Genomic DNA, 27,229 nt, shown 5'->3' on the forward strand with positions numbered 1-27,229 from the left:
GCTGATCTCCGTGGCAGACAGACAGGCATTTCCCTTCTCCTCCATCGCTGCTATTTCATGGTGTTTTCTGAGGCATTTTTGCTCCTGAAGCATGGGGGATTACTCACAGGCAAAACATGGAAACTGCCCTCACAGGGACAATGATGGATCCCAGTTCTCTTCATTAAACCCCACTTTCCCAACAGTTGTGCTGTAGGAATACCCACCAGCTGGCTTTGATTTTTGTCATGTTTTTTTTTTTTTTTTGGAACATAACCGTGCTCCTTAAAGCCCTCATTGGAGTACAACGTGCAGCCGTGGTGAGGTCTGCTGATGAATCTGGAGTATTTATATGCAGGTATTTATGCAAACATTTTCCAAGGCGTCTTCCTAGTCCTTATACAATTCTGGGAGGCGGATATGGTGCTCACAGTGCTGAGCTTGAGCGCGTCCTTGCCCTCCACTCTCCTTCTCCCTGCTTCACACGACAGCTTCTGAAGGGCCACTCCTCTCATACTGCAGTGTGCCCACAAGCCCTGCTCAAGCAGCTCTGTACAGATGCCAGCCACCTCCACGCTGGGTGATCCACTGGCTCCTGCATGCCCACACACCCTCAGTGCTGTCTGAGCTGATACAACCTTGAAAATCTCCAAGCAAATGCAGAAGGCAGAGCGATTCGTACCAGGTCAGTGCTGTCATCGGGTCGTGCCACCTCTGAAGGCTCGCTGCTGTGTGCTGTCACCAGGCAGGTCTGATGTTGCATTGCAGCTGTCTGAGCATCCGTCTGAAGAAGCAGAAAGACAAGCAGGAAAACAAGTCACATAATAAAGATGCACAAGTTGTTACTAATTGGTATTTTTCTGAATTTTTATACAATTGCAAAGGCAAATCAAGGAGAGCGGGATATCACTGGGGAAGGCAGAGCCACAGGGCACCTGGCAGCAGCGGCCATCTGAACTGATTTCTTCTGAAGCAGGCGGCTGGCAGCAGCAAACACCCCCGTGCATCGCAAGCCACACTCATGTGCACAAACACTCGGTGGGGCAAAGCAGCTGAATCCACCTGATGCAGCCCCTGCGGACTGCTCTGCTCTGCCACAGGTAGAGATGCCGAGAGCAGGCTTCCCTCTGGATGTTGGTTTTGGCTGAGCTGCCAGCTGTTTGTTTTCGCAGAAAGCCTGAAGATATATTTCTATATTTGTTGGAGAAGCTGACCACACGTAAACCAGGTCCTTGTTCCTGTGCTACGGCTGATAAACGTGAATAAAACTTCGTTTGCCTAGCATGATAGCATCCACCCCCAGGGACCCGACGTGGTTATGGTCTAACAGCCTCCAGACAAATGCTGTTGAAGAGCCAGAAGGCTCAGTGCTCGTTTCAGCCCTGCCAAAGGGAGCATTTCTTTTTTTCTGACAGTTGTTGAAATGGTAACGTTGAAAAACTTTTTCTGATTCACATTGAAACTTTCAACTTATATCTTTTATAAACAAGCAGAGAAACTATTAACAGATCATCCTGTCCCTTTTCAGTCGTACTTTCCTGTTAATTTAAAACAATTCTCAATTGTTACCTTTCTTCTGCTCGGCTGGATTCAGATCATAGAGGAAATTAATCCAACAGCTCTACATTTCTCTAAGCTAAGAATTTGTCAGCTTGAAATCACACTGAGTCAACCACTCTACTACAGAAAAACACAATACCATTGAAGATTAACTTTAAGCTAATTCTAGATAAAGCTGAACCAGTTGGATTGTTTTGAAACGAGGCAGCGTGGTTGCACAGGCTTCAAAAAGGACTGAGAACCTGAGCATCCTGCGGCGGCACGGTCGTCCCCGCTGTCATCTCCTCGCTGACCATAAACACAAAGCCCAGATATGTCGGGGAGCGTTGCTGTGGCTGTCAGTGCAGCTAAACAAAGCCTGGAGTTATGGAGCCGGGCGGTGCTATCTGACCTGCTTTATTTATTCGAGCAGCCAGCTGGCCCTGGGAATCTCCCTTGCGGCTCCGGCGATGGACCAGCCGGTGCCATGGGGCTCTTGGAGCAGCTCACTCGTGCCCCTGGCAGTGCCTGCTCTGCTCCAGCACGTCCCCAGCTCCGTCAAAACGTGTCAGCACCACTGTACAGGAACATCATGCCCATTCCCACCAGCCCTTGAAAACTTGCAGCCAAGCAGGATTCCCTTTTTGTAAAGGTTGGTCCACGCTGGGGCACGGCTGCAGGATGGATGAATCGTATCCAGGATCTGGGGATTTAATCTGGTTGCGTGTCCGGGTCTCTGTGTAACCAGACTGGGGGCTGGCAGCTTGATCCACAACCCAAAATCCCTTCAGAACAAGCAGGAAGGAAACACGTCTGACGTGGGAAGTCTGTGAAGTCTCCGTGTACATCTCTACTCCCAGCACGTGAAGCAAGATCTGGTTCTGGACGTAAACCTCCCGAACTGACAGCGCGGTGAGGGCAGTTGGCTGTCTCAGGCACAGAAATTGCCCATATGGGTAGGCCTGGAAGGGTTATCGTTATTGGACAAAGTTATTTCTGCACTGGAAAGTGTTGACTTAGCAAAAACTGCTGTCTCTGGCAGCGAGTTTTGTTTACAGAAATTTTCTGTTTCAGAAACACTTGTAGGGAAAAGGTTTTGAAATTTTGAAATGGGATAAAACAGCCTTCTCCCCCCGCCCCAACTCTGTTTCCAAATTTACATCGCGCTGCAGTTGTTTCTTCAGCTTGAACTTCTAAAAAGGTTTTGGTACCAAGTAATTTTTTTTTTATTATCCTGTTACATCTCTTCTGTTTACAGAAATAGCCCAGTTTGGAACAGGGGCGACTCTAAAGCTCTTTTCAAGGAACGAGAGCAAAGCAGTTTCTGTGCAGAGACACATGACTTCTCTCCCAGCCCTACACGTACTTAAGCCCCATATTTTACCCATTAAGACTCTTCCAAGCCTCTTGGCCATGCGACTGTACAACCGTAAACGTGCAGTTGTTATTCAGTCAGCGCATGTGTGCGTGCGAGGAAATCACAGAGAGCTTGCTATTTATTTGGGAATTTCCATTGCTCCCTGCCTTTTGCCATGCTTGTTCATGTCCATATGCCATCGGACATGGAGGAGTGCTTTGGCTTCTACTGAGCGTTAGGAAAAATCTCATCTGTCCTACATTTGCTCTCAGCAGCAAGCCTCTTTGCTAGGACTTGCACCCGCGCTGAGGCACGGACAGGAGATCCTGAGGCCAGCAGAAAGGGACAGAAGTTTCTTCCCCGTGCTGCAGAGCTAATCCGTGATGTCTGACCTGGCAGTCGTCCCCTTCCTCCTTGTCCATGACTGAGTTGCTCCCCTCGCAGCATCCCGGCTCAGTAGCTGTGCGCATAAACACGCAGCACGTGTTTTTGTGGAGATACTTTTTGGGCATTAGTGAGGTTTGGGTATACAGAGTAACGTTAATGGCCGTCAGGCAGCAAATCTGGGTCACTTAGCTGTAAAAGTTTCCATTTTCACCTCCCTCTGGCACAACTGTTCAGATTCCTGAGGAATCTTTTGGTGTATCCAGGCATCTCCGTGCCCTGGCAGTTTCGGATCCCAGCTGGTGCCCCTAGCACAGCAGCAACGTGTGCTGTGCATTACGGAAAAGCGTGGCAAGTTTCCCTCGCTACAGCAAACCAATCATAGACCAAATTTTATGCATTGCAACTTATTTTGTCTGCCCCTTTTTCCTTCTGAACTAAGCCCCCAAGTTTACTTGTTATCAAATTTCAGATGTACAAAATCTGTTTCCAGCTCTAATAATAACTGGTTTCATTCTTCAGGGCTTTAAAAATAGTGGCTCTACTCAGAATTATTAGCAGCGAATTCTGGCGAAGTTCTCTGAACAGAAAACGTGCCCTGTGCAATGTGCCTGTGCCGAGGAGGCAGCCAGGTCGGGGACAGCCCCTTGGCATGCGAGGAACTTCTGTTTGCTGCTGCCTTGCAAAACGCTTGACTTGCTTCCACAGGAGTCTTGTGGCTGAGCTTTTAGCAAACGCGTTGGGCAAGCCAGCACGTGATGCTGTTCTTAGAGGGGAAAAAAGTTTGGTTCAGGAGGTTGCACCTTATGCCTTAATGAAGACTTTTTGGCTATGACTGTCACTAAAGAGGAGCCTAACTCCCCAGGTGTCCGTAAGGAGCATCCTACCTGGCATCTACAGAGAGCCCTCAGCTCTGAGCCTTGCATTTTAAAGGAGCATTTGCCTGCATGCGCTGGGAGAAAACGGTAGCTGGAAAAAGGAAAAAGGCAGCAAATTCCAAGGAGATTATAATTGGTAGCTGATTGAAATCCCATATTAAAATAATTTCCTGGCCGATTCTTGTTTGAGACTTAGTTTTTACTTTTCTACAAAGGGGCTTTTGTGGGTAGCTTGGCATATAAGGGAGTTAATAAATCAGGTTTATGATTCTCAGTTAATAAATTGGCCGAGATCCATTGACTTCTGTATTCACAAGAAATTAAACCAAAGAAAGCACGCTAATAGCCCATGTGAATTTTAGCACTGAGACTTGGCTGGCCCTGGTAGGGGGCAGATCTGGAGGTCGTCGCCTCCTCTCCGTGCCCCCCGTGCGCTTGGCTGCGTGCAGAGGTGGCCACGGGAAGCTGAGGAGCGCGGGGTACTGGGCTGATTCCTTGTTCCTTGGTCCCAGTCTTAATTCTTAGCCTTTTGGGTTTTTTCTTGATTAACTTTTCAACATACGAATTTTTAAACAAACTTAAGAAACCTTGAATATGTGTTAGCCCGAAACACGCTTCCTGGTGTATATTATAGAATAATACACAATGAAGAAAGGCGTTTTTTCCTCCGTTTTAATTTTTCCCACATTTTTTTTTTCTTTTTTTTTTTTAATTGTGATTTGTTTCTGGTTTGGATCAGACGGGAAATGGAGCATGAAGGAGCCCAAATCGGAGAGCTTTAGGATGCCTCACAAACAGGAGGGAAACATGGCTTGCATTAGAGCGGGGGCTCAGCGTGCACCTCCGGGTAGCGCCGAGCAGGGCGAACGCTGGGAAAGCTGCAGGAATCAGTCTGGCACGTGGCGGGGACCCCTGCCCTGCAGGGGAAGGCAGTTTTGGGTTATTTATTACTGTTTATTAACTGCTGCTAACCACAGCTTCAGGCTGTGATACTGGTGCATGAAAACTTACTGTAGAAGGTGTTTTTTTCCCCCCTGGATTTAAGGCATCGTGCATCAGCCGCTCAGCTGGCTCCGGGCACAGCAAAGCCTCCAAGCAGGATGCACAGAGCAGCCAGCAAATACAGGATCTTGGTGTTGTGACATGTTTTGAGGTCGGGGGACCGAATGACAGTGACATTTGGGGTCTGTGCATCACTCTGACCTTGAGGGCAGCTGTAGCAACATCCTCGCCGGGTGCTGTGTGGTTGCCCGTGGTGCTGTGGGCGCTGAATGCAAGCGATGCCTCGTGATGTGCCCAGGGCCTCGCATGGGGCAGAAAAGGGAGTCACACGGGGAAAAGGGTGTAGGAACGGGGTCTTACAGCCACTGTAAGTGCTGCCCTGCCATCAGGGGGTGAGACGGTCCTGCACGGGAGCAGGCGGGTGGCGTTGAGTGCGTCCAGAAAGTCATCGCGTTGGGACTGACCCCGGAAGCACTGCGGCTTCCTGGTATTTTCCCTGTTATGTGCTTTTTTTGTAGATTATACTTCATAATTAAGTGACTCTTTTCTTTGTTTTTCTTTTTGTTTTCCAGGACCTGCAGTAAGTATCGTGGATTTTACTGTTGGATCAACAAAGTTAAGGCTGCCCCTTCCCCCTCCCCTTCCTTTCTGTGTCGTTGCAAAAGCACAGCATTTTTTGGTAGAGGTGTGTCTGGAAGCACAATTGGTACCAGATGCTGCTGTATTTTTTTCACAATTGTAGACAAATGGTGTGGGGGGAGTTTTTAAATGTTTAACTTGCTGCCCTCAGGGACTTCCAGTAATTTTAAACCAAGCAAATATTCAGTAAAAAGAGTTTTCCCTGTAGAGTGTCTTTACTCAGCTTCCATTTAGCTGAATGAGTGCTATACTAATATTTTAATGTTTTGGTGGGATTTTTAGTCCTAAAGCTCTGTCTTGCTTTTCTTATCTGCTGCGTTTCCATCGCTTAATACGGGTTTGGTAGGCTCGCAAAGGGGGCTGGAGGGAACGACGTAGCTCGCTTGCTTCTCTTTGAAGTCTTGGGGAGAGTAACGAGCATTCCTCCCAGTGCGACCAGAAAATTTATGGGGAATTTGTTGTTTGAAGGGGTAATAGTTGAAAATGTGTCAACTCCTCCTTCCAAATGTTCAGACATGCCTTTCGCTGTGCCACCACCACATCCAAATCTGATGTTCTCCCGCTGCTCTTGGAGCGAGAATACAGCGTTTCGCTTGGGCCCTCCGAGCTGCTGAGGGATTTTTAAAGAGAATTTATGGGCGTTAGGTGCTTCTGTTTTCCTTCTACCTTTCTTCCCCCAAAGCCGGAGGAGGAGGAGAGGTGCAGGCTGTTGGCAGCTGCATGTTTCCTTGTTCACCGTTGCATTAACAGAGATGTTTCTTCAGGTCACTCTTCTTACAGAACCTCACTGGGTTAAAATGGGATCGTTTCAGGAAAAAAAAAAAAAATGCTGACTATTCCTGGGCTAATCAATTTCCAGCTCTGTACGTCTGTTTAGGGGCCAAAAGCTGACAGGGAAATGCGTGTGGAGCACAGGGGCTGTCACAGCGCCATGGCTGTGCTTCTGGGATGGACGCCGCCACCGGTGGGGTCAGCTGATGGCTGTTAGCCCTTGGAAATTTTGCTTCTATTTCAAGTTTATTTTTTTTAGCCCAAAGAGGGAGTTGAGCTAAATTATTATTTGGCCAGGTTTTGAAGAAGCAAATCAGGAAAATTTAAGACTTAATGGCTTGGGCTTGACCGTTCTTTGAGATCTGAACACATTTGCACTAAAAGTTGTGCCCAGCACCAGCAATAAATCCAAGATACTGACTGGCTCGAGAAACGCAAACAAACGAATTTTCCCTTTAGTTTGTGTTCCAAAACTCAGCCTGTCAATGAATTAATTTTCCTGTAAATATTCCGTAATTAAAAACTGCAACAGAGCCTCTCTACCCACACAATAAAAATGACTCCGTGGGTTTGTGAAATGTTGGTTGCGGGGGCATGCACGGGGCGAGCAGCATCCGAAGGGGAACCGGGCACAGTCCCGCTGCTGGGGGCATTTCGGGTGTCGGGGCCGGGCCCTGTGCTGCTTCTGCGGGGTGACGGTGTCATTCCTGTCTGCAACTCATGCAATCTGACTTAATTTGAAAAATATTTTTAATTTCTTGCTCAGTGGCAGGTTACGAATGAAGAGGATACAGGCTATTGAAATCTCCGTATTTCCAGATATATGCATCTTCGTAGGGCCTTTTCCTCATAAAGTACTTTGGCTATTTAAAAGGGATTTATTTAACCATTTCAGCTCTGCTCCTGCTGTTATCAGGGGCTGTTATCAGCCCACACACGGCCAACTGTGTTACGCTTCTTCACGTGTGCTCTGCTCACTCCTGGTGTACGCGGCGTAGGCAGCATATGGCGCGCTCCTCATTTTTCTTTGTCTCTCCTTGGTTTCGTTTCCTGGTTCCCACGGCACGATTGAATTGCAAAGGGAGCGCAGGGGAGATTTAACACAAACAGGACATTTTTCTCTCCCCTTGCCCTTTAAGACACAACTCCTGGTTCAGTTCATTTACAAAAATAATAATAATCCTGCATTTTTAGTTTAAGTAGCATGTGCCAGGGACTTCTTTAAACATAATATATAATAAAAGTCCTAGAACCCACAGAACCACAATATTATTTTATTTCAACAGTACTGCATTTAACTCTATTAGTTTCTTCTGTTTCTTGATTTTGGCCATAAGGAGTTGATTACATCTTACATGTACGGCATCACACTCTGCTAAAACTGTATCCTCAATTCCGTTGTTCCCTGGTAGCAGTTGTTCTGGTATTTCATTTTGGCTGTCATAAGCTAGTTGTGTATATGAAATTATTAGAATTTGTGGTGCAGGATTTGTGGCTGGTGGATGATTGATCATCCTGTCTGTGAGCGAGGGGTATTCTGCTGCGATGTGCTATAAAACCTCTGTTTCCGAGGGTATTAAAATCACATGCTGGGTAGGAAACTTCTACAATTGAAGGATAGGCTTACCACACAGCGTAATTAAACATTTACAGTCCCAGATATTAACAGACACTTTATGTATTAGCATGCTGACTGGGGAGCTCACCAGCGAGAGAGTTACAAGTGTTTCCTATTTGTGTGTGCGCTCCAGTGCCATACGTCTCCATAAAAACCTCACTCTACTTTTTATCCCAAGACTGTAATTTGTTAAATAGGTGGTTGTTGAAGTCAGTGTTGTTTCTGGATGAATCAATAATGCTGCAGGAGGCATTCAAAGCTTCGGGGCACTTAGCAAGAAGCGAGAACCACCACCCCGCGTAGGAGCCAGCTGCCAGGGCTGCTCGTGCCGTAAGAAATGGATGAATCTCCCTGCAGCACGCTGACATAACCTGTGTTTATAGTAGCATATGACACTGCTGTACCAGACACAGGCTTTACTGCCTACTTGTGTACCAGCTAATGCTTAACAGCTCCTTCCCAGATATCTGCCTTACGTCTGGCTTGCAGCAGGCTCCTCTGCAGCCCCGTGCAGTGCTGCCAGCGCAGCTCGCGGCGTATTTACAGCAGCTCGAGCTGTAAATGCCTTTGGGAACCCTCCAAGGGGGAGAAGAAAAGGTGAAATACCTTGGGTGGGTTGTGTTTTCCTCTGCTGGTCTTGCAGGTGTTAATGATTTAAGGTCTCTCCCCATAGCATCCTCTTCCTTCTGCCTCATTGCAAACAGAAGTGAGGGTTAGCTGGGAGAGCCGCCTCCTCGAGGAAATGAATGGGGCTGGGAGGGGGAAACCTGCACTGGGCCAGGTGCTGCAGTCAGCAGTGAAACCTCTCCCCAGCGTGCGGGACAGGGGCTGTGGGTGCACGGCCAGGATCTGGCCGATTGCTGGGGCAGCGGGGTTGGGTGTGAGTCGGTGAAACCTTCGGTAAGTAGCCAAAGTGAAGCGCAAGGTCAAAGTTTGGGGAAATGGGCTGGAGGCGTGACCTTTTTGAGAGGAAAACTGCCCTGAGAGGTTCCTCTGGAGGGAGTTCAGCCCTGGGGCCAGCTGGGGAGCTGATGAGCCCAGCCCTACCTGCTGCGATGTGCTGTCGTGCTGCTACGGGTGCATTGACTGACTTCTTGTCTCGCTTGTTCCCCACCACAGGGGCAGTCAGGACGCGATGGTTACCCGGTAACTCTGCTATTCCTTTTATTTTTATTCTCTTTTAATCTGCGCTCTGTGATCCTATGTACCTTTTCCATGACACTTGATTTTCTTTGCGTGTCTTGATCTTTTTTTTTCCTTCTTTCCTCCCTCTCCATCAGTGAAAGCCTTTTGAGAGTTTCAGCCCTAAAACTCAGTAATGAGTTTTATCGCATATTCTCCAGTAATGGTTACATGGGTAGAAGGCTTGAACTCCTTCATGGTATTTCATGGTTTTTCAGCAGTGATGCATTTCAGATGAATTTTGAAGTAGGTTGGGGCCCCACTGACTGCTTGTGAGAGAAGCAGCTTGGCGTAAAGGGCTGGAGGAGAAGCCACACGGAGGTCAGGAAGGGGGGGACATGGGGCTTCGTCTCCCCCAGCAGCACCAGCCCGCACCAGGGGGCTCACCGTGCCTGTGGGACCTTGGCAGAGCAAAGAGGGCTCAGAAAGACACAAGCATCTTGCAGGGAGCTGAGTTTAAGGGGGGAGACCTTGCTTCAATCAGCCCATTTAAAGCAGTTTTAGGGTGGCTTCCTGCTCTTGCAGGATGTGGCTAACCACCGATGGGTGAGCAGCGCCCTTGACCGGAGGTAGGTTTGCCCCCTTCATCTCTGTGTTGGTGATAGTCCAGCAAAGCTTGTGCCTGGGGTTTCCTTGTGGAGCTCTGAAAATCAGAACTGCTGAGATGAGAAAGATGAGATGAGATGAGTTTTCCCCTGGGACAAAGCACGCACCCCAGCCTGTCCTGCTGGGTGGCCCCCGCTCTCCTGGATGGTGCTGAGTGCTCACAGTGACCTCCAGCTCTGCTGCCACACCTGCACTGGGAAAACAGCTTTAACATTGCCAAGATTGTTCATCCACCTCCTCTCTCCTTGCTCCCTGGGACCTGCAGTCCAGACAGGCTCAGAGGCTGGTTTTATTCCTGGCTTTGCAGAACTGTGTGAGCCCAGCCCAGCAAACAGTGAGTTACTGCAGCTACGTGCCTGTGGCTGCGCTAAGTAGCTTTATCTAATACGGAGGTGATAATAATTGCATTTCCAAAGCCATACATATACCTGAAGGGCGAAACTCAGCACAAAGCAGACTTCAGAGCCTAATTCAGCAAAAGCATATGGAGAGCCTTTATTACATCCAGTTGCTTAGTCAAACTGATTTAATTAGTTCCCTTCAGGCTGATCAAACAAACTCTGAGCAGGTAAAAAATCCAGCAGATGGATTTGGTCCTCATCCAGCTGTGGTTACCTCCGTTAAAGAGGTCAGGGCTGGCGGAGGGGGTGAGCAGAGCTCAAAGCCCAGCTTGTGCTGCAGGGGTGATGCTCGTGGTGGGATGTCCTCGTGGGAGAGCACCGCGTGTGGGTGGGCGCTGCCTGGGCTGGAGCTGGGCACTGGCACGCCTGGAGGTGTCTCTCATGTGGCAAACCTCAGCGCAGTGCTGTGAGCGGGCGCAGGGATGTTGTGCCTTGTTGCACGCATTTCCTGATCATCTCTAAAAATTCCCCTCCTTCCGTGCTTGCTGCGGTTCCTTACCAAAATTGCGCAAAACTTGAACTGTGAGCAAATGCAGAAGCGAAGTGGAAATGGAATGGTGTTTGGGAGCAGAGATGGATGTGGTAACGCTTCCACCTCCTGGGTAGCAGCGCTTTGATTTTCTTTGTGAGCTGCTGGTGTTTAAGCGAGTTGAAAATAATGGAAGCTTTACTCGGATGAAGTGAATCAGAGCTCTAGAGACAGGCCCGAAGACAAAATAGCATTCGTAAGATGCTTTTAATCTTCTGATAGTTAACATCAGAACAGGGGGAGGAGGGGTATGGGCCCTAAAATTGAACTTTACTGCAGAAACAATTTCTATTTTATGAGCTCTGTAGGTTCGTTATTATTTTATAAACCCCAGAGAACTGGTTTCTACTTTTAGGATTATGGCTTGCCCTACTATTCCTGCAGTGGCAGATCTGGGTTTGTTGATTTTTTCCAGTCTTGTTCATCTCAGTTTTGAAATCCCATTGAATATGGATCACAACATGTCTAGTGTAGCTTCCTATGGACCAAGGGTTGTCTTCTCCCTTTCTTCCCCTGTTTCAGCCAAATTTGACAGGAGGACAAAGACTGTGGGGATTAGTTTATGGTGAACTCTGATATTGGGGCAGGTTAAGGGACAGTGAGCATTTTTGATGACTGGTGGCAAGGCACAAACTTGTGCTGCTGTACGCGTGCCTCCGCTGTACCAAATGCTTAGAGGGTGCTGAGGATTGTGCTGGGAGTCTTTCTGTTCCTTTTCTGGAAGCTCTGATTCTGCCTTCTCTCAGCTCCCTGCCCTGCTCAGGTCTGCAGGGTTCAGAGCATCGACGTGTGAAGCCCAGGAGGTGCTCAGCCACCACAGCAGCAGGGAGAGCAGGTAGGCTCTGAGATGGTTTGAGCAGGTCTTTTGATCCAGCTGGGCTTATAGACCTGTGCTCAACAGTTAAGCACGTGCCAACAATAACAAGCCTTGCTCGAAATCTCTCCTGGTTTCAAGTATCAGGATCAAGTGAACGAAGTGGAAACGGAGCAGGAGCCCTCTGCAGTTACGGGCTTTAAGTGCAGCAGCTCAGGTGGTTTCTCCCAGTGAGCTGGGGCTCCTTGGCCAGGCACGACCCTGGTCAGGACAAGCCTTTGAGCAGTATTGGTGCAGCTGCACGGAGGGCACGGGGGCCCTTTTGTCTCCCTGGTCCCAGTGTTTGTTTCCCATCTTGCTCTCCTGTGCTGGATGCCATCGTCACCTGCGGCCACATGTGGGACATTGCTGGGCTTTCTGGGATGTTCACCTGCACATTTTGGATGAAGAGGGATGGGATATCATTCTTAATAACTCAGATAATTAATATATTTCTTCACAAACCTCGTGTGACAAAGTCTGCTCCAGGCTGCACAACGCAGTGGAGGCTGCACTGTCCCACCACTGGTGTGTTCACAGGCAAGGAGGGAACCTGCCACCGTGTTTTGGATAAAAGGGTGACATGGGGAGGATGAAGTCTCAACCATCTCTGTTCAGAAGGTCCTGAGCACACACAGTGAAGCTGCTGCTTCTCCAAAATGTAGCCAGTGGCTGCAGCACGGTGGGCATTTGTGTACGTGAGATCCCAATGAGCCATTTTCTATCCAGGCTTCAAGAAACACAGCACCAGGGCAGTGCCACTGCTGCCCTGCCAAAAATACACAGCGCTTTGTGTGCAGGTTGGCCCCAAGCAGGCAGTGCTGCGAGGCCTGGGTTAGGAGGTGCAGCGGGTGCAGGGTTGCAAGGTGAGCTGCCTGGTCGCACCACCAGGGACTGTGGATGGACCAGCACCATTTTATAAACAGGACATCGCTGTGTCCACAGGCACCCTGCTCAGGGACCTTCCATCAGCCATGGTGACGGCGTTGGGGCTCTGTTTGTCCCCTCTGTGCGTGCTGTGAGTGGGCACAAGTGGGTGCTGTGGTTTCCCTGCTGCCCTGGAAGCATTGCTGAGCGTGGCCACGGGCAGGACACCAGCTACCGCTGCTCCAGCTTCATTGTTTCGCTCTGGCGCTCCCCTCGCCAGTGTTGTGAAGAGATGACAGCAGCCTTTGGATCAGATTGATGAGTAGAATTTGGCTGACGCTCTCGGTGTTTGCCAAAAGAGTGCCCAGCCCCAAACCGAAGTGCAGCCCTGGAGTTGGATTTGGATATTTTGTACAGCTGTGCTGGAGCAGAAGAAAAGCAGATGTGCAGCCGAGGTGACGACCAAAACGTGTTTCTTGCTGGGCAGAACGAGGCGCTGGGGCTGTTCCCAGGACTTGCCCTGAGCTGCACTTTCTGGGGCGAGGATCCCCCTGAAGCAGCGGTGAGGGCAAGCAGGAGGGTGGTAGCATCAGAGCCGGTGTTGTCCCCACAGTGCCCGTGATTTGGTGGCCGAGAAGGGACCTGCGTGTCTGAGCAGCTCACCTGGCCGTGCTGTGGGCTTGGCACGATGGGGACGCTGCTGCTCAGAGCTGCGGAGGAGCAGAGGGGCCGGCTTTGCAGAGGGCTGGCACAGGGGTGCTCTCGGCTGCTTACGTTAGCGGCGCGGACAGCCACATCTGGGGAGGATGGAAAACAGAAAAATGAGGACCAGATGGAAGAGCTGTACTGGAAGGAGGCTTTCCAGCTGACCTTTCGGTGCAGGCGGATCTTCCCATTGCGTAGCCGCTTACTGGAACCAAATAATCCATGGAGGGAACAAGCAGGGGCTGGGTGGTGCCTTCAGCTGCCTGCCCTCGTCTTGCTCCCCTGTCCCACTCAGGGATGGTTTCTCTTTGCCTTCAAACCACTCAGCTCTCCTCCAGCGTGCTATTTCTCCTCTTCCCCAGTGAGCTGTTGCATTTGCTGCTCACCAGACACCGTTTCCTTCCCTCTTCCCATCCACCAGAGAGGCCTTCTGGAGCCCAAGTCTCTGAAGAGTTTCATCTGCCTCTAACTCGTCTCTCCCAGAGTCGGTCTCCACGCCGGCATCCAAACGTGACATCCCGAGTGGAGAGTTGTCACTTCAAGTGGGAAGAAACCAAAGGAACGAAGTTGATTAATGAGGCAAATTACTTCATGTGCATGTCTTCATTAATAAAAAGCAGAGCTGGGAATAGGCTTTGCAGAAAAAATTGTGATATGAAACAGAGTTGTCTCCTACTTTATACGTTTTCCTTGGAATATTATCATCTATTTTTAGTTGAGCAGAGTGTTATTCATTTGGTTCCTTTGGTGCATGCCTGCCTTTGAGTTTTGTAAATCGTTTGCGTTGCCTGAAAGAGCCTCAGTGTTGTTCTGCCCGTTTCTTGCAAAGGTGGGAGCTCTTCAGGGAGGCAGGGAAGGAAAATGCCTCAAGTTCTGCGTGCTTGGAAGTAAGGAAGCTTCTTACTCAAAATAATTCAGTATTGAGTAACAACATCCTTTTTTGATGACAAATAACTACACCGCAATGAGTCAATGGAGTTCTGGTAAAGGAGAGCATCCCGTTTTCTGTTTTAATTATGTGTTTTGTGATAGGGGCCCTTTGAACCCTTGTTGCGTGCTGGCACTGTGCTGGGTGATCTCTGAGAACAACACGCTTTGCACTGGTGCACCTTGCAAGGAATAATTGCTCAGTCACAACTGAAATGTTCTTGCATGGGGTATGCTCAAATATTTATGGTCTACCCCAGGCTAAGGAGCCGGTGGAGCTAAGCAGCTCAGCATCTTCAGAGACTATTTTGGGAGCTCTGTGCAGTGAGCTAAATGCTCAGCTGTAGTGCTTAGAGCTGGAAATCAACTTGTAAGGATGATAAACTCTGTTTTTAATTAATTTTCAAGACAAAAAGTGAAGCCAAATGTTATTTCTGAGCTGATGTCTGGGAGAAGGAGTTGGGGGAGCACACGCAGGAGGGAAGCTGGTTCATCCACTTGCAAGACAGCAGAGCAGCATGGCCCTGGCTCTGGTGGCAGCTCTATACCTTGCCTTCAATCAAATGAGTTTTGGGTTTTCTTCCTCGAGCAGTTGAAAACCTCAATTAACAGATAATTCAGCAAGGGAAAGTCCACGTAAGCTCTTTGTGTGACCCATAAATGTGCTCTGAACGCAGGCTGATGTGCAGGAAATGAGGAACACGTGCCAAAGCCAGCTCCTCGTGGCAGTTTCTCCATCTTGTTGTGGTCACTTGGAGTTTACCAAAAAGCTCCAAGAGATGGGTTGTGTTGGGTGTGTTGGGAACAGCAGCCTAACCCTTCAGGAGGACTGCTGGGAACGGGAGACCGTGCTATGTAGGGCAGAGCATGTGGACCTCAGACTTCTCTTGGCTTTTTGCAATAGGCAGATGCTCTCTAGACCATGGGTGGTAGCTCGTGTACAGACACGGAGTGCCTGTGTGTTGCTGGGTGTTTTGGTTTGTTGTGCATGCACATATTTTAAAAAAAAAGACTTCTTTAACGTCTGACATCATTAGATATTTCCAAAAACTGTATCATGTAATTTGTATCCATCTCCAATATAGTTGCTATTGTGAAGCTGTTTTCTTATGACCTTCGTCAAGGTCATAACTGTTGAACTACAATTATTGCCCTTAATTACAGGGTTCAGCCTTGTGTTTGTTCCCGCAAGTGTCTTTATTCATACATATTCAGACTTCAAGGATACTTCTCCCAGTAGGACCCCAAAAGACAGAAGTAACAAACATTCATTTTACAAGGCAAACGTTTTTAGTTTCAGTTTTTTCATTTCATTTTAATATCAGTTTTGTGGCCAATTCACATAACTATTTGCCTGGCGGGGATAACTTCTTTAAGCAGGGGGAGCAGATCCAGCGTGCTGTCCTGTTATGGCTGTTTGCTGGCTCTCTTCTGAGGACACAACAATGATTTTGTAAAGAGCAGCTCTTAAGGCAGCTGTTTATTTTTCTTTTGATTTAGAGGTAAATCTTGCACAGGGGAAAGAAAAAAAAAAAAAGTTGCCTTATATCCCACACAGAAGAGGAATTGCAGATGCATTTGGTTATCTGGGCTTCCCTTTTCTTTTCCAGCACTTCTGGCCAAGCGGAGGGGAGCACCTCGCAAGGCACCAGTGACATCTGCAAGGAGGGTTTTTCTGCCCCAATTGCACGGGTGGATTTTTGACACTAAGCACACATGGCAATTTGGGGACGACTCGAGGTGGCCGCCTGGGCCCCAGCTGGTTGGGGTAGGAGGAGGCTTGGTGAGGAAGCTGGCTGCAAGGACGGGTGGTGGAAGAGGTCCTTCACCACCCGAGTGCCTGCTGGAAGCAGGGCTCTGGTTTCTGGCTTCCTGCCCTGTTTTCTCTGGTTCACCACTTTGGGTACGAGTGCATCTGTGTCTGTCTCTGGTATGTTTGGACACGGCCACCTGGTACCGAGGTTTGGCTTGTAGGCAGAAGGAAACTGAGAAAACCCAAGAAGTCTGCTCATCGACCACAAGGGAGAAGTAATCCCAGTGCAGCTGGAGAGCTGGGATGGCACTGGCAGGGTAAGAATACAAAGACAGTAAGAGGCTGAAGTGTTTGCTTCAAATGTCAGTATTCCTCCCGAACAATTGCTTCCCAACGTCAAAATTTCATTCCCACCACAGAGGCTGTCTCCTCTCTTAGCTGGACATTGAATGCAAATTAAATGCAAAATATCCCCCGAACCAATTGGGCACCCAGCGCTTGCGAGAAGCAGTCGCACGGTACACATGGAACTCGTTTAAACCTCAGAAATTTGGGGGAAGTCAGGGGACTCTTTCTTCCATAAAAGCACTTTGTTGTTTTGGAAGAGAACCGGTGCCATGTGATGCACAGATGACGGAGCGCTCGCTTGCGAGCTGGCGCTCGGCGCAGATGCGGCGATCTGGAGTGCCTGCGCGCGGGGAGCAGGAGCTGGCCCCGAGTCGAGGCGCTCGATTGTGGTGGCTCCTCGATGCCCCGTGTGCCAGGAGGAGGGGATGAGCCCTGGCTCTGCTCCAGCATCGCTGTGTGTTTGGTCCGAGCAGGCTCGCTCACGAATTGGAGCGAGCTGTCCCGGTGCAGTGGTTTCTCTCCCCCCCTTTGGACTGGTCAGCGTTAGTTTTGCTCCCAGGCATTTTTCGTGGGCGTCTTTGAGAAGATGTCTGGCAAAACAATGGGGGAGTTCTGTGAATAGATGGAAGGAGGCTAGTTTTGTGTTTGAGGCAGCTATTGAAAGGGAAGAAGTCCCTTATCTCCATGACAAACCCCTGATGAACGTTGTTGGCATCTGGGAAGAGAGCTGGGAGCTGTCGTGCTCCAGGCAGCCTGCGCTGCTGATGCTACGGAGGGGCTGAGCGGTGGACAGGGCCTGATGCTACCCCCCAAAACACCCTCAGAGTAGGGTCTGGGCTTACTTTTTCCTTGATTTCTATTTTTGAAGGATTTCAGATCCCTCACAAGCATCAGTGTCCTGCATGAGGGCGCTGGGATCTCCTTGCAGAGGACGGCTGTGTGGTGGGCGGCTCGCGGCCACCGGGTGCCGCGCGTGGCCCAGCCCAGCCTCCGAGGTGGCGGCTCTCTTGCAGAGCCCCACGGTCTGGTTTGCATTATGGGTGAAGTTTTTAGCAAATTACTGCTCGTCTCTGCTTTGTTTCTATCAAAGAATGGACAGAAGGCTGCCCAGCAGTCTGAGGACAGATTTTCTTTTTTATTTTTTGGAATAGAGCACAGATTTTGAGGGGTTGGTTTGTTAACACACGCCTGGTCCTTATCAAGCTTGTATCCCTCGTGGGGCAGCAGGTCTCCTAAAAAAAAGTAGTTTTTAAGGTTTGCGTGCAGCCGTGGACCAAAGGAGAATTTCTGTTGGACTACACTGAAGTGGCTTTATTTAATGTTAACAAACAGGGTAAATTATTAAGCAAAGATTGTTAATGAGCACGTTCATGTTGGCAGAATTTATAAATACTGTATATAATACTATAAAATGTCATATTATGTACAGTAATATATATTCCATTACTGTATGAGCACACATCTACAGACATAAGTGCAGGGCAGTGATCCCCAAAGGGACCTGGGCTCAGAGCTGTCACCTGCAGTGATGTTGCCGTCAGTGCGTGCACCAGGTAAGTTCTTCACATACGGTGTCGGTAGGGCATCAGCCACCTCCGTGCAGGCATTTAAATGCTGTTATTCAGGAGGGTAAAGGATTCTCGTGGTGGATGGAGTAGAAATGTGGTTTTGGTCCTGTCCTGAGGCTTTGGGGAAGGAGGAGAGGCAGCGATGACGGGGCCGAGGACGAGGAGACATCTGGCAGCGCCCCTGTCTTGTACTCGGTTCACCTGCAGTTGGTGCCGGTGGTTCTCAGGTGCTGTCAGAGGTCCCAGATTTCATTGCTCAGTCCCTCTCCTCCCCTCTTCCTGCGGTGGTGAAGCTGGAGGAGCCTGGCTGGTTTCTTTGCTTTCCTCGTGACGTTTGGTGTGGTTTTGCTCCGAGTAATGGCCGGCACAAACCCATGACCCACAGCACGGACATCACAGGGCAGGGTGGGACGTGACTTCTCCAGGTCTGCCCCATTTATCCCAATAACCTCAAAGGTTTCTTGCTCCTGGACAAACCAACACATTATCAAAGTTCTCTTTGTCCAGCACAGCCGGGGCTGGATGGGTGTGCTCACCCACAGCCTTTGCCAGAGCTCCCTTCTAATGCAAAAATGTGCTGAGGAACCGTATTGCCAGCGGGCACCATCCCGTTCGCAACGATTTATGGCACAGCCTATAGGATTTATGGCACAGCCTATAGGGTTTACGTTGCAGCCTATAGGAAGGGACGGTCCCCACTCCCCGGCTGTGCCGCGCTGCCAGCCACAGCATTCGCAACGCCCAGTGACCCCGGGCCCTTTGCGGCGATGCTAAAATATTGCCATGTCCTTTTGTTCTGACACTTTCCTCCTTTTCAAATTTAAGATTTTACGATTTTTCGAAACCACAGAGACAGAGATTGAAGGCAGCCCTTTGAATCTGTTAAAATTTGACTGCAGGGTTCCTTCCGACCCCTGTGCTAATTTTTAGCAGAGCAGGAAACATTAAAAATAACCATGAGAGAAGATTGCCCAACTCAGAAGGATTGTCCTCTTAATCTCTGGCTGCATTTTCACTCCATGTTTTCCTCCTAACGTTCCTGCAATGTTGCTGGAGCGAGTCCATCCCCACCAGCAGCAGCGATGGCACTGGGGGAGGAAGGCAGAGGGCTGGCTAGCCAGGCTGGCACCCGGCCTTTCCCTGGGCAGGGTGAGGGATGGAGCGGGGAAATGTTTACTTATTGCAAGAGCTTTTGCTTGTGAATCAGGGCTTGCTTATGAGCTCTATGTCTTCCCTCTTGGCTGAACGTAAAATTGTCCCCAAGCCATCAGACACTCAGCATTGGGTGAAATCACCTGCTGCTGCAAAAATTTTGGTGCTACGTCTTGACCCTCCTGAGCGTTTGCTATGGAAACAAACAAACAAACAAACACAAAGGCTCTTTAGGCTTTTTTTTTTTTTTTTTAAATTGTAACCGAGCACATCTCCTTCCTCTGAAGCTGAAACGGGAGCAAAAGGCTTGTAGTAGAGCATGGGCAAAGGCAGGAGTGAAATTTATCCCTAGGCAAAAAGCTGCTGCAATGCCTCCTCTTGCTCAGGGTGTGCGGAGAGCTCACCCTCCCCATAAGCTTTGTGCTGGTCGTTTAAGTGGAAGTGATTTTTGTTCCTCTAGAATGACAACTTACACAGAGGTGGCTTTTGAGGGGGAAATAGGGAGATAATGTTTTTCTGTTCCTTACTTAGCAAACAAACTAAAGATCGCTTCGTGTTTAATTAAAACGGCAGAAGTCAAGGAAGAGATGGTGACGATCTCAACACGTGGGTGCTCCTGAAAATTGCGTTCAACGAGCCCAGGTTTCCGATGCTGTCCCCTCACCTCTCCGTGCACTTTCCTGGCCGCTCAGCGATGCAGTGCCTTGGCTCCTGTATCCCCATGGTGGGACACAGCCATCGGGTCCCCAGCCCAGGCTGACCAAAGGTTTCCGAGCCTGGGTCCCAGCGCTGTCCGCTCAGCGGAGCGGCTGGCCCGGAGCCCCTTTGAAAGCCCCATGAATATTGTTTCTCTCGAGCATTAAATGCTTTCCCTCAAACAAACATCCTTTGAATAGGCCATTGTTATTTCCTTCTGGATGTCCCTTTGTGGACTGATACAAGAATAGCTAGAAGCTGATGAATTGCTATTGTAATTTTTTTTTTTTTTTATAATTTTTTTTTTAAATGCGTGGGACTTCTACTTCTTTGAGAACTCGGGCGTCCTGTGGGTTCCTTGCTCAGGTCCCAGTTTTTTCCCCTGGAGATCACCAATGGCTGTTTCAGGTGAATCATCTCCAGCAGCCTTAGTTTCAGGAAAGAAACTTGGTGGACCTGGTGCCTTGCCCAAGTGTTACGATGTAAAGAAACGTGGTGAGACAAAGTATGGAGGGGTGTTTGTCAGGGCAGGAGTAGTTTGGCCGAGCTATGTAAGCCTTTGTATTGACGGATATGGCTGCATTCACTTGTACCTTCTGTTAATGCTACGTAGCAGTTGTGCACTGGTAGTTCCTCTTGAGAAATAATCTATATCATGGAAATAATGTAATCTGTTGGGTAAATTTGGAAATGTTGTTCGTGTAGGAAGCCCCGTTATTTTCAGGTGAACATCTTTCATCCAGGACTCAGTCCTCTGGCTTTGCCTCTGTCCCGACAGAGCTGTGCACATCCCAGGGTTTATATTCCAAGCCCAGCCACACGGCTGCCGCAGACTGATTTATTCCTTACTGATGGCTGGAGCTGGGAGCTGGAAGGATGCTATTTTAATGCGGCCCTTAGGGTCCTCTTGCCAATATTTTTTTCTCTCTCTTTTTTTTTTTTTCTTTTTATCCATTTCAGCATCATAGATTTAAGCTAAGTTAAAAGAAGGTTCACCCTAAACAGTTCCCTAAGACTTAGAGGAGATGAGTCCTCCGTGCGGGAGGAGGTGTGAGCCCAGCACGTTTGTAGAGCAAGCTGTGAAGATGCCCACACGTGTGCAGGTGTGGGATGTGCTAACCCAGGCTCTCTTTCGCAAGCACGGCCATCGTGCTTGCAGCAGACAGAGAGGAAAACAACTCTGGGCTTGTATTTGGGATGATGGAAGCCTGGGATGGTGCAAGCAGGAGGCCCAGTGCTGTGCGGACCCACAGCCATCGGTCCGTAGCTCTTCGGGAAACATTTGCAGGGCTGAGTCGTCTTTGGGTTTAAATGAGGAAAGGGCTCAAGTTCCTAGGCTGCAGGCAGTGGATCAGGGAATGCCGTTCTGGGATCTACCCCAGCTTTCGTGCTGCTTCTCCTCATCCCCAGCTGGCGGCAGGGTAGCTGCGTCTGTCCGTGGGCATGAGAGCACCTGCTCTTCCCCTCCACACATCCATCCTTTCTCACAAGAAGGCTTCCTACGACACGAGACATTCAGCAGCTTGTGTTAATTGAGGACCACGTGCCCAGAATGATGGGGAAATAGCCTCTTACCACGGGGATTTACTGTGTGCTCCTGCAGTTACCCTAAAAAAGGGAGACCCTGGGGGAGAGCTGGGGTAGCTCAGTGCTTGGCCCCGCAAATCCAGGCGTGTTTCCAGCTTCATGGCGCTGCAGATGAGCAGAGCACGTAGGTATCAGCCTGTGGGATGGATGCACCCTTCCTCCCTTCCCAGCCAGACATCCCATCCCCTCAGCGAGACTTAATAGCGTGGTTTGAGGGCGATAGCTGCTGCCCACATTGCACAGCAGGGTTGCACCAAGCCCTTCTCCGAAAACAACCAGTTCAGCTCCGAGGCTGCTACGAATTGCTCCCCCCTCACTTTAACCAAACCAGGTGTGTGAACTCTCGGTCCTTACAGTCCTGAGGCAGTCCCACGTGCTGTGCCAGAGCAGCGTCCCTGTCCCTGTCACTAACCCTGTCGCTTCCTTTCACGCCTCTCCGTGCTCTGCACGTTGTCGCCTCTTACTCGGCTTCTGCGAAACCTTCTTGCTGGAGCGCATGCATGAAGGATTAGGTATATGAGTAACATAGCCAAAGATTGTACTGTATGCATCCAGAGCCTCTTTCAGAGCACGACTGATATTGCTGTGTTTGTAAAGTGTTGGTCTTTAATTTTATTTTTTTTTATAATGCTGTCTTCTCCTTCCCTTTCCAGGGGCCCCTTGGCTTGGATGGCAAACCAGTAAGTAGCACCAAGTGCCAAATGTGTCGCGTCTTTATTCGTGCTGCTCTGCAATGGCTGGGCAGAACCTCAAATATGGTCCAAATCCAAATATTTTCTATATGTATAACTGGGAAGAGTTTGTTTAGAAAAGTTAGTCTGTGGTCTGAACCTTGTGCAAGTTTAAACCCTGAGCGGGGGTGGAACACAAGGTGGCAATCCCGGTGCTGAAGGTAAAGTGGAGTTGGGAATCCACAAGTTTGAATCTCTTTTGTCCAAAGATAGGATTTAGAAATCTGCAAGTTTGAGTCTTTTTTGAGCACTGGTGGCTGGGGATGATGGGTTGAAGTAGCCTTGGCCACGGATCTCCTGTGCTCTGCTGCAGCCAGAGGTGGACGAGCTCCGTGGCTCCTCTTGGCTGGGGCTCATCCTGCCGTGGGCCGCGCACTGAGTGTGGGAAGCTGACTGCCCCAGCTACTTGGAAGAAGCAAACCAGGGATGTTGGTCATGGGCTGCTGGCAGCACAAAGTGGTGTCATGGCAAGAATCGTTTCCAAGCTGCCTTTATTCAGCTCCAAAGGAGCGCGGGCAGGCAGCGCTCGAGTGAGAGGCGAGTTTCCCTGGCACTGTGTGACATAGTGCTTTCTGGAGCATCCTGGGCTTCATTTTCTGAGCTGTTTTCTTGATTTCTTTGCTGCTCGGAAGCCCTCTGAATAGTCAAGTACTCCTTTCTTTTCTTGCTGCTTTCACAGAAACAGCCTTGTTGACTTTTGGCAGAACGCTGGCCAGCGCTGAACCCTTCAGTTGCTGCGGGAGCGCACGGCTACCTCTGGGTTTTTGTTTCCCAGTCCCGCTTTATTCCACGTTCACTAGAGGGCACCATTTGAAATCTTTTCAAGCGTTGGTCCTCAACTAATCGTGTTGGTTTTTTGTTGATTTTTTTTTTTTTTTTTCCAAAGTGGGCAAAAGTCAGTCAGTCTTTGCAATTGCCAAGTTATTCCAGGTGCTTATTTTTAGCTAGAGAGCATTTTGTTATAGCTGTACACTGTTTATTCTGTAACAGCTGAAGTTGCTTTTTATCCTGTTTTCTATCCTATACTAGAAGATGGTAAATGTGAATAATTAAAAAAAAAATAGAAAAAAGGCGGTGGCAGAGAAGGCGGAGACTGGAAGGGCAGCTCCCAGCACTGCACCCATGGCTTGGCTTTGAATTAGCAGAACCCCGCACCGGCGGTGCCGAAAGCCTCAGCACCGTGCTCTTGCACCAACGGGGGTGCAAATGGCTGAGGGTGTGCACGTTGGGCCAGGAGCAAGACCCTTGGGTGAGAGACAGGGAGAATCTGAATGTAAAAGCAAACTTATCAAACGTCCAAACTCAAACCAGACTGCTCGTGATCTCTTCCATGGGAGCAAGGAGCCAGCAGGCTCGCTCAGAGCCAGCTTGCCAGCGGGAGGGATGCTGTGCAGGGCTGCAGATGCTGCTGACCTGCCTCCTTCCACACCGCTCCTGCTTCGGTGAGCACCGTGGGCTGGCCTGAACCGAGACTCGATGTTTTTGTGCCTGAAGGCTGCAGAGCAGGCACATCAAAGCCTGGCCCCGCAGCTTCTCTTTGGGACTGCGGCGTGTCTCTGTCTGCCTGTCGTACACAGAGCTGTTTGGAGGGAATATGACTTATGTCTTCAGCAAATAGGCCAAAGAAAGCAGCCTATCCTCCTTGTTTATTTCAAACAGATGTATAATTGTTGTAATGATATGCTGAGCATGTGTTTTTCTAGAAGTGATTTAATACTTCAAGAAATGTCTCGCATCTCTTCAGCGTCACATGTTCATGAGCGGCTGTCACGCTGCCTGCTCTGCCCCTGTCCTCCTCTGGTCCCCAGTCCCGGCACAAGCAGGCACAGCCTCCTCGCTGCTTCCCAGCAGTGCCCTGGTTGTATGAAGCAGTGTTTGACTTACAGTAATAGCAACGTGGCTCAGGGTGGTGAATTCTTGCAGTCCCCTTGGTTTTGATGTTGGGCTAAGAGCATACGCACTGATGATTCTGCCGCTCCTTAATTGTCTCACCTTCTTATGTTGTTTTTTCCAGGGACCTCCAGGACCAAAAGGGGAAAAGGTAAAGACTGCCTTAGCACGTGGTTATTAAACCAGCTGTGTGTCCTTATTCTCCTGTGATTCTTTGAGTTCGGGTTGCCCCAATATGCCTACGTGGCATCACTGCTGGGTTTGGTTGGGACGTGGAGCCGTGACAGCAGGTTCCTGGGTTGCTTTCAGAAGAGCCCCAGGAAAGGGAGGGCAGAAGGAGCTGCAGAGATGTAGGAGGAAGAAACACGGCCTTAAAGCTTGTCCAAGCTGCAGGGTTTGCGGTTAACTGCTCAAGGGGTAGGGGAGTGGCACACAGCTCTCCTCTTGCTTTCCCTCCAAGAGCAGGGAGCTGAAAGGCTGCGGGCTCCATCGCCCTGTTTGCATGACATCCTCCCGTGAAATCTGAGCAGCCGGAGCAGCTCATCGCTGTACTGAAAGTGATGTTAGTCCTTGCATATGTAGGACATAAGCAGTTGCTAGGGGAGCCTTGGAGTTGGAAACAATCTGCTATTTCAGATTTATTATCTGTTTCATCGCCTGCCAGGGCAGAATCTTTCCCTATTGTGTTGTCTCGAAGCCTTCTCCTCCCTGGTTTTGAATATGTTAAGCAATAGGACTCTTCCCACTTCCCTTGTGTGCTGCTCCCTCGTCCAGCTGCCCCTGCGTTTGGTTCTTCGTGTTTGAAATTTGACCTCTAATGCCTGACCCTTGCTGTTTTGCCTGACGTGCAGGGTGAAGCAGGGGACATCGGCCCAAGGGTAAGTAGTGACACAGCGTGCTGTTTTACTCTAAAATGCGCTCGGGCTTGGTCACCACACACATCAAGGCTTCGTGCTACTTTGTCCCTGCAAACTGGGGTATGGTAACAGCTCTGGAAATGTTTTATTTTGCCATTGGAGCTCTTTGCATTGGTGATTTTTCTAACTGTGAACATGGGAAAACAAGAGCTGAAGATCTTCAGGTACCTCTTTAAGAATTTCACAGCTACCAGCCTTTCCTATCCCTTATTCCTTCTTCCAGTGTCAGAGACAAGCCCCATTGTTCCTCTCGAAGCTCTGCTCCTTTTCTGTGGGTGTTGGAGTGCCAATGTGTTGCAGTAGGACAGCGTCCCAAGGCAGGGCCCGCACAGCGCTGTGCAGGTTGGAGGTTTGTCCTCTCCTGCTGACAGCACGGTGGGATGCAGACAACGTCTTGTCTGCCTTTGAAAATAAAGGTTTTTAAGTATCTAGATGATGAGGGAAAACCGTTCTGTCTATAACACAGAAATTAATGGAGTTTTGTGCAAATGGCTCACGCTGAGCCGGTGCTCCTGTGCCCACAGAAACCCACAGGGGAGAAATGCTCCGAATGCTGAGGAAATCCCCAGTGCTCAAATTCTTCAGCATATAGCATGTCCCTCCCACGGTACGATTGCCCCAAAGAGAGGCATAAAACTGGTCTGTTAATTCGTGCACTGTGTGCAAGGAGATCCTCATCTGCACATGGGAAGTGGATGAATAAATCCCAGCCACCACCGTCACACCAAAACTGGACCTGAGTCAGGCTCCCAAGGACAGGAGAGGCTTAGGGCCATCCTGTCCAGCCCCAGGATGGGACTTGTCTGATGGGTCGTGTCTCGTGCCCCTGCTGAACAATTGCCTTTGCCCAGGCTGAGCAGCCGTGGGACCTGTCGAGGAGGGCAGAGTGATTCCGTCCCCTGCCTGTGCTGTGATTTGGGAAGAAGGAATAATGATCGCCAGTGGGGGGCTGTTTTGCTTCAGTTTCGTTTCATGGTTTGGGGGATCTGTTGGACACCGGGAAGGCTGAGCACTGGGCTCCTATACCAATATGCATTTCAGTGAGCGGTGGTGGCCCATGCAGTGTAGGACGTGATTGCTTCTTAGATACTGCTGGTCTACGCTTAAAAGGCAAGAAACTTCAGATAATTTAGTCTCCTGCACACCGAGGTGCTCTGGTGCCCAGGTTGTGCTGGAGCTGGAGGCAACCAAGAGCTGGCTGGTGGCCTTCAATGGCATTGCCAGAAACGTGGCCAGGACCTCAGTGGTTAATGGCCAGAGATGCCTCGGAGCCATTTCTCGTTTTCCCCTAGAGGCTGCTCAGTGACTTTTTGAAGTTTGCCATTTTCTGAAGCAGCTCCTTGGGTGCATCCGGAGCTGCCACCCTCGGGCTTTGAGAGCCCCTAAAATCCCTCGGACAGATTTATTCCCCCCCTGGCTGCGGAGGGGCTCGGTGTATGGTCTCAGCCTTGCGAGTGCCCACCCACGTACTCCGAAAAGGCTTTAAGAGGTGATTCAGCCGCGCAAGGGCATGAGTTTTTACTCCTTGGCCGGAGCTGTGGATAACTTCTGCGGGAGAGGGCACCACGCAGGGCTGGTGATTTGCATGCTGCCGGAGGAGATGCTCGCCAGGCTTCAAAGCTCCCATGGTTTCTGCTGCTGGGGAATTTGGGAGCCCACCTCCTGCCCGCAGCTCCCAGCCCTGCTGCAGGAGCTGTCGGGGAAGAGGCTCGGTCTGGACCCGCAGACGTAGGTGTCGGCTCCCAAGGTAACGTCTGTCCTGCTTTTTAATCTACCGATAAAAATATTTTTCTCTTTTTTTTTCTCCTGATATGCATTTGTCCAGACTGTATTTTACTTTTGTTTTACTTTTTTATGTGTTCATGCCTCTTTGCACAAGAATAATAAAAAGTCTCACAAACAACTTGGGAGGAAAAGAGGAGAAATAAGCCTGGCAGAGCCCCCGAACGAGTAGGTCTAACAAACAGCGCCTGGCTGTGAAAACAGCTTCCTTTATGTCTCCAGACATTCCGGGTTGGATTGGATATGAAACTTCTCAATACCATCTGGCCCAGATTATTTTTTATTTCTTAATTTAATCTATCTTCTTCCTCAAGTTTCGGTGGTAGCTTTGTTTAGCTGATTTTGAAAGATGTCACAGCAAGTCATCAAATCAACAGGAAGATAAATAACCGTGAATACATCCAGTGCTGCCTCGCTCCTAAATGTGCATGGCTAGGGGAGATGGAGCCGGGATAACGTGTGTCAGTGAACACAAATATTATCATTAGGAATGATTAACGAGTAGCACTTGGTGTGTTTTTGGAGGGACCACAGGCAATGGAAGTGAGATGAGGGCAATTAGGAATTA

At 49.5% G+C, this 27,229-nt stretch overlaps 1 protein-coding gene across 8 annotated transcripts in view; it reads left to right on the forward strand.

The window, feature by feature from the left end:
* The window catches only part of COL23A1 (collagen type XXIII alpha 1 chain), a 152,463-nt gene that overhangs the window by 105,502 nt on the left and 19,732 nt on the right, over positions 1-27,229 (forward strand). For all 8 annotated transcript variants that reach the window (XM_084295499.1, XM_084295496.1, XM_084295498.1 and 5 more), the window contains exons 3-5: positions 21,995-22,021; positions 24,087-24,113; positions 24,814-24,840. In XM_084295499.1, the coding sequence (XP_084151625.1) occupies positions 21,995-22,021; positions 24,087-24,113; positions 24,814-24,840 (81 nt within the window). The remainder of the gene's footprint in view (positions 1-21,994; positions 22,022-24,086; positions 24,114-24,813; positions 24,841-27,229) is intronic.

The sequence above is a fragment of the Netta rufina genome (assembly GCF_964035555.1).
Source record: "Netta rufina genome assembly, chromosome: 14".
Lineage (NCBI taxonomy): Eukaryota > Metazoa > Chordata > Aves > Anseriformes > Anatidae > Netta > Netta rufina.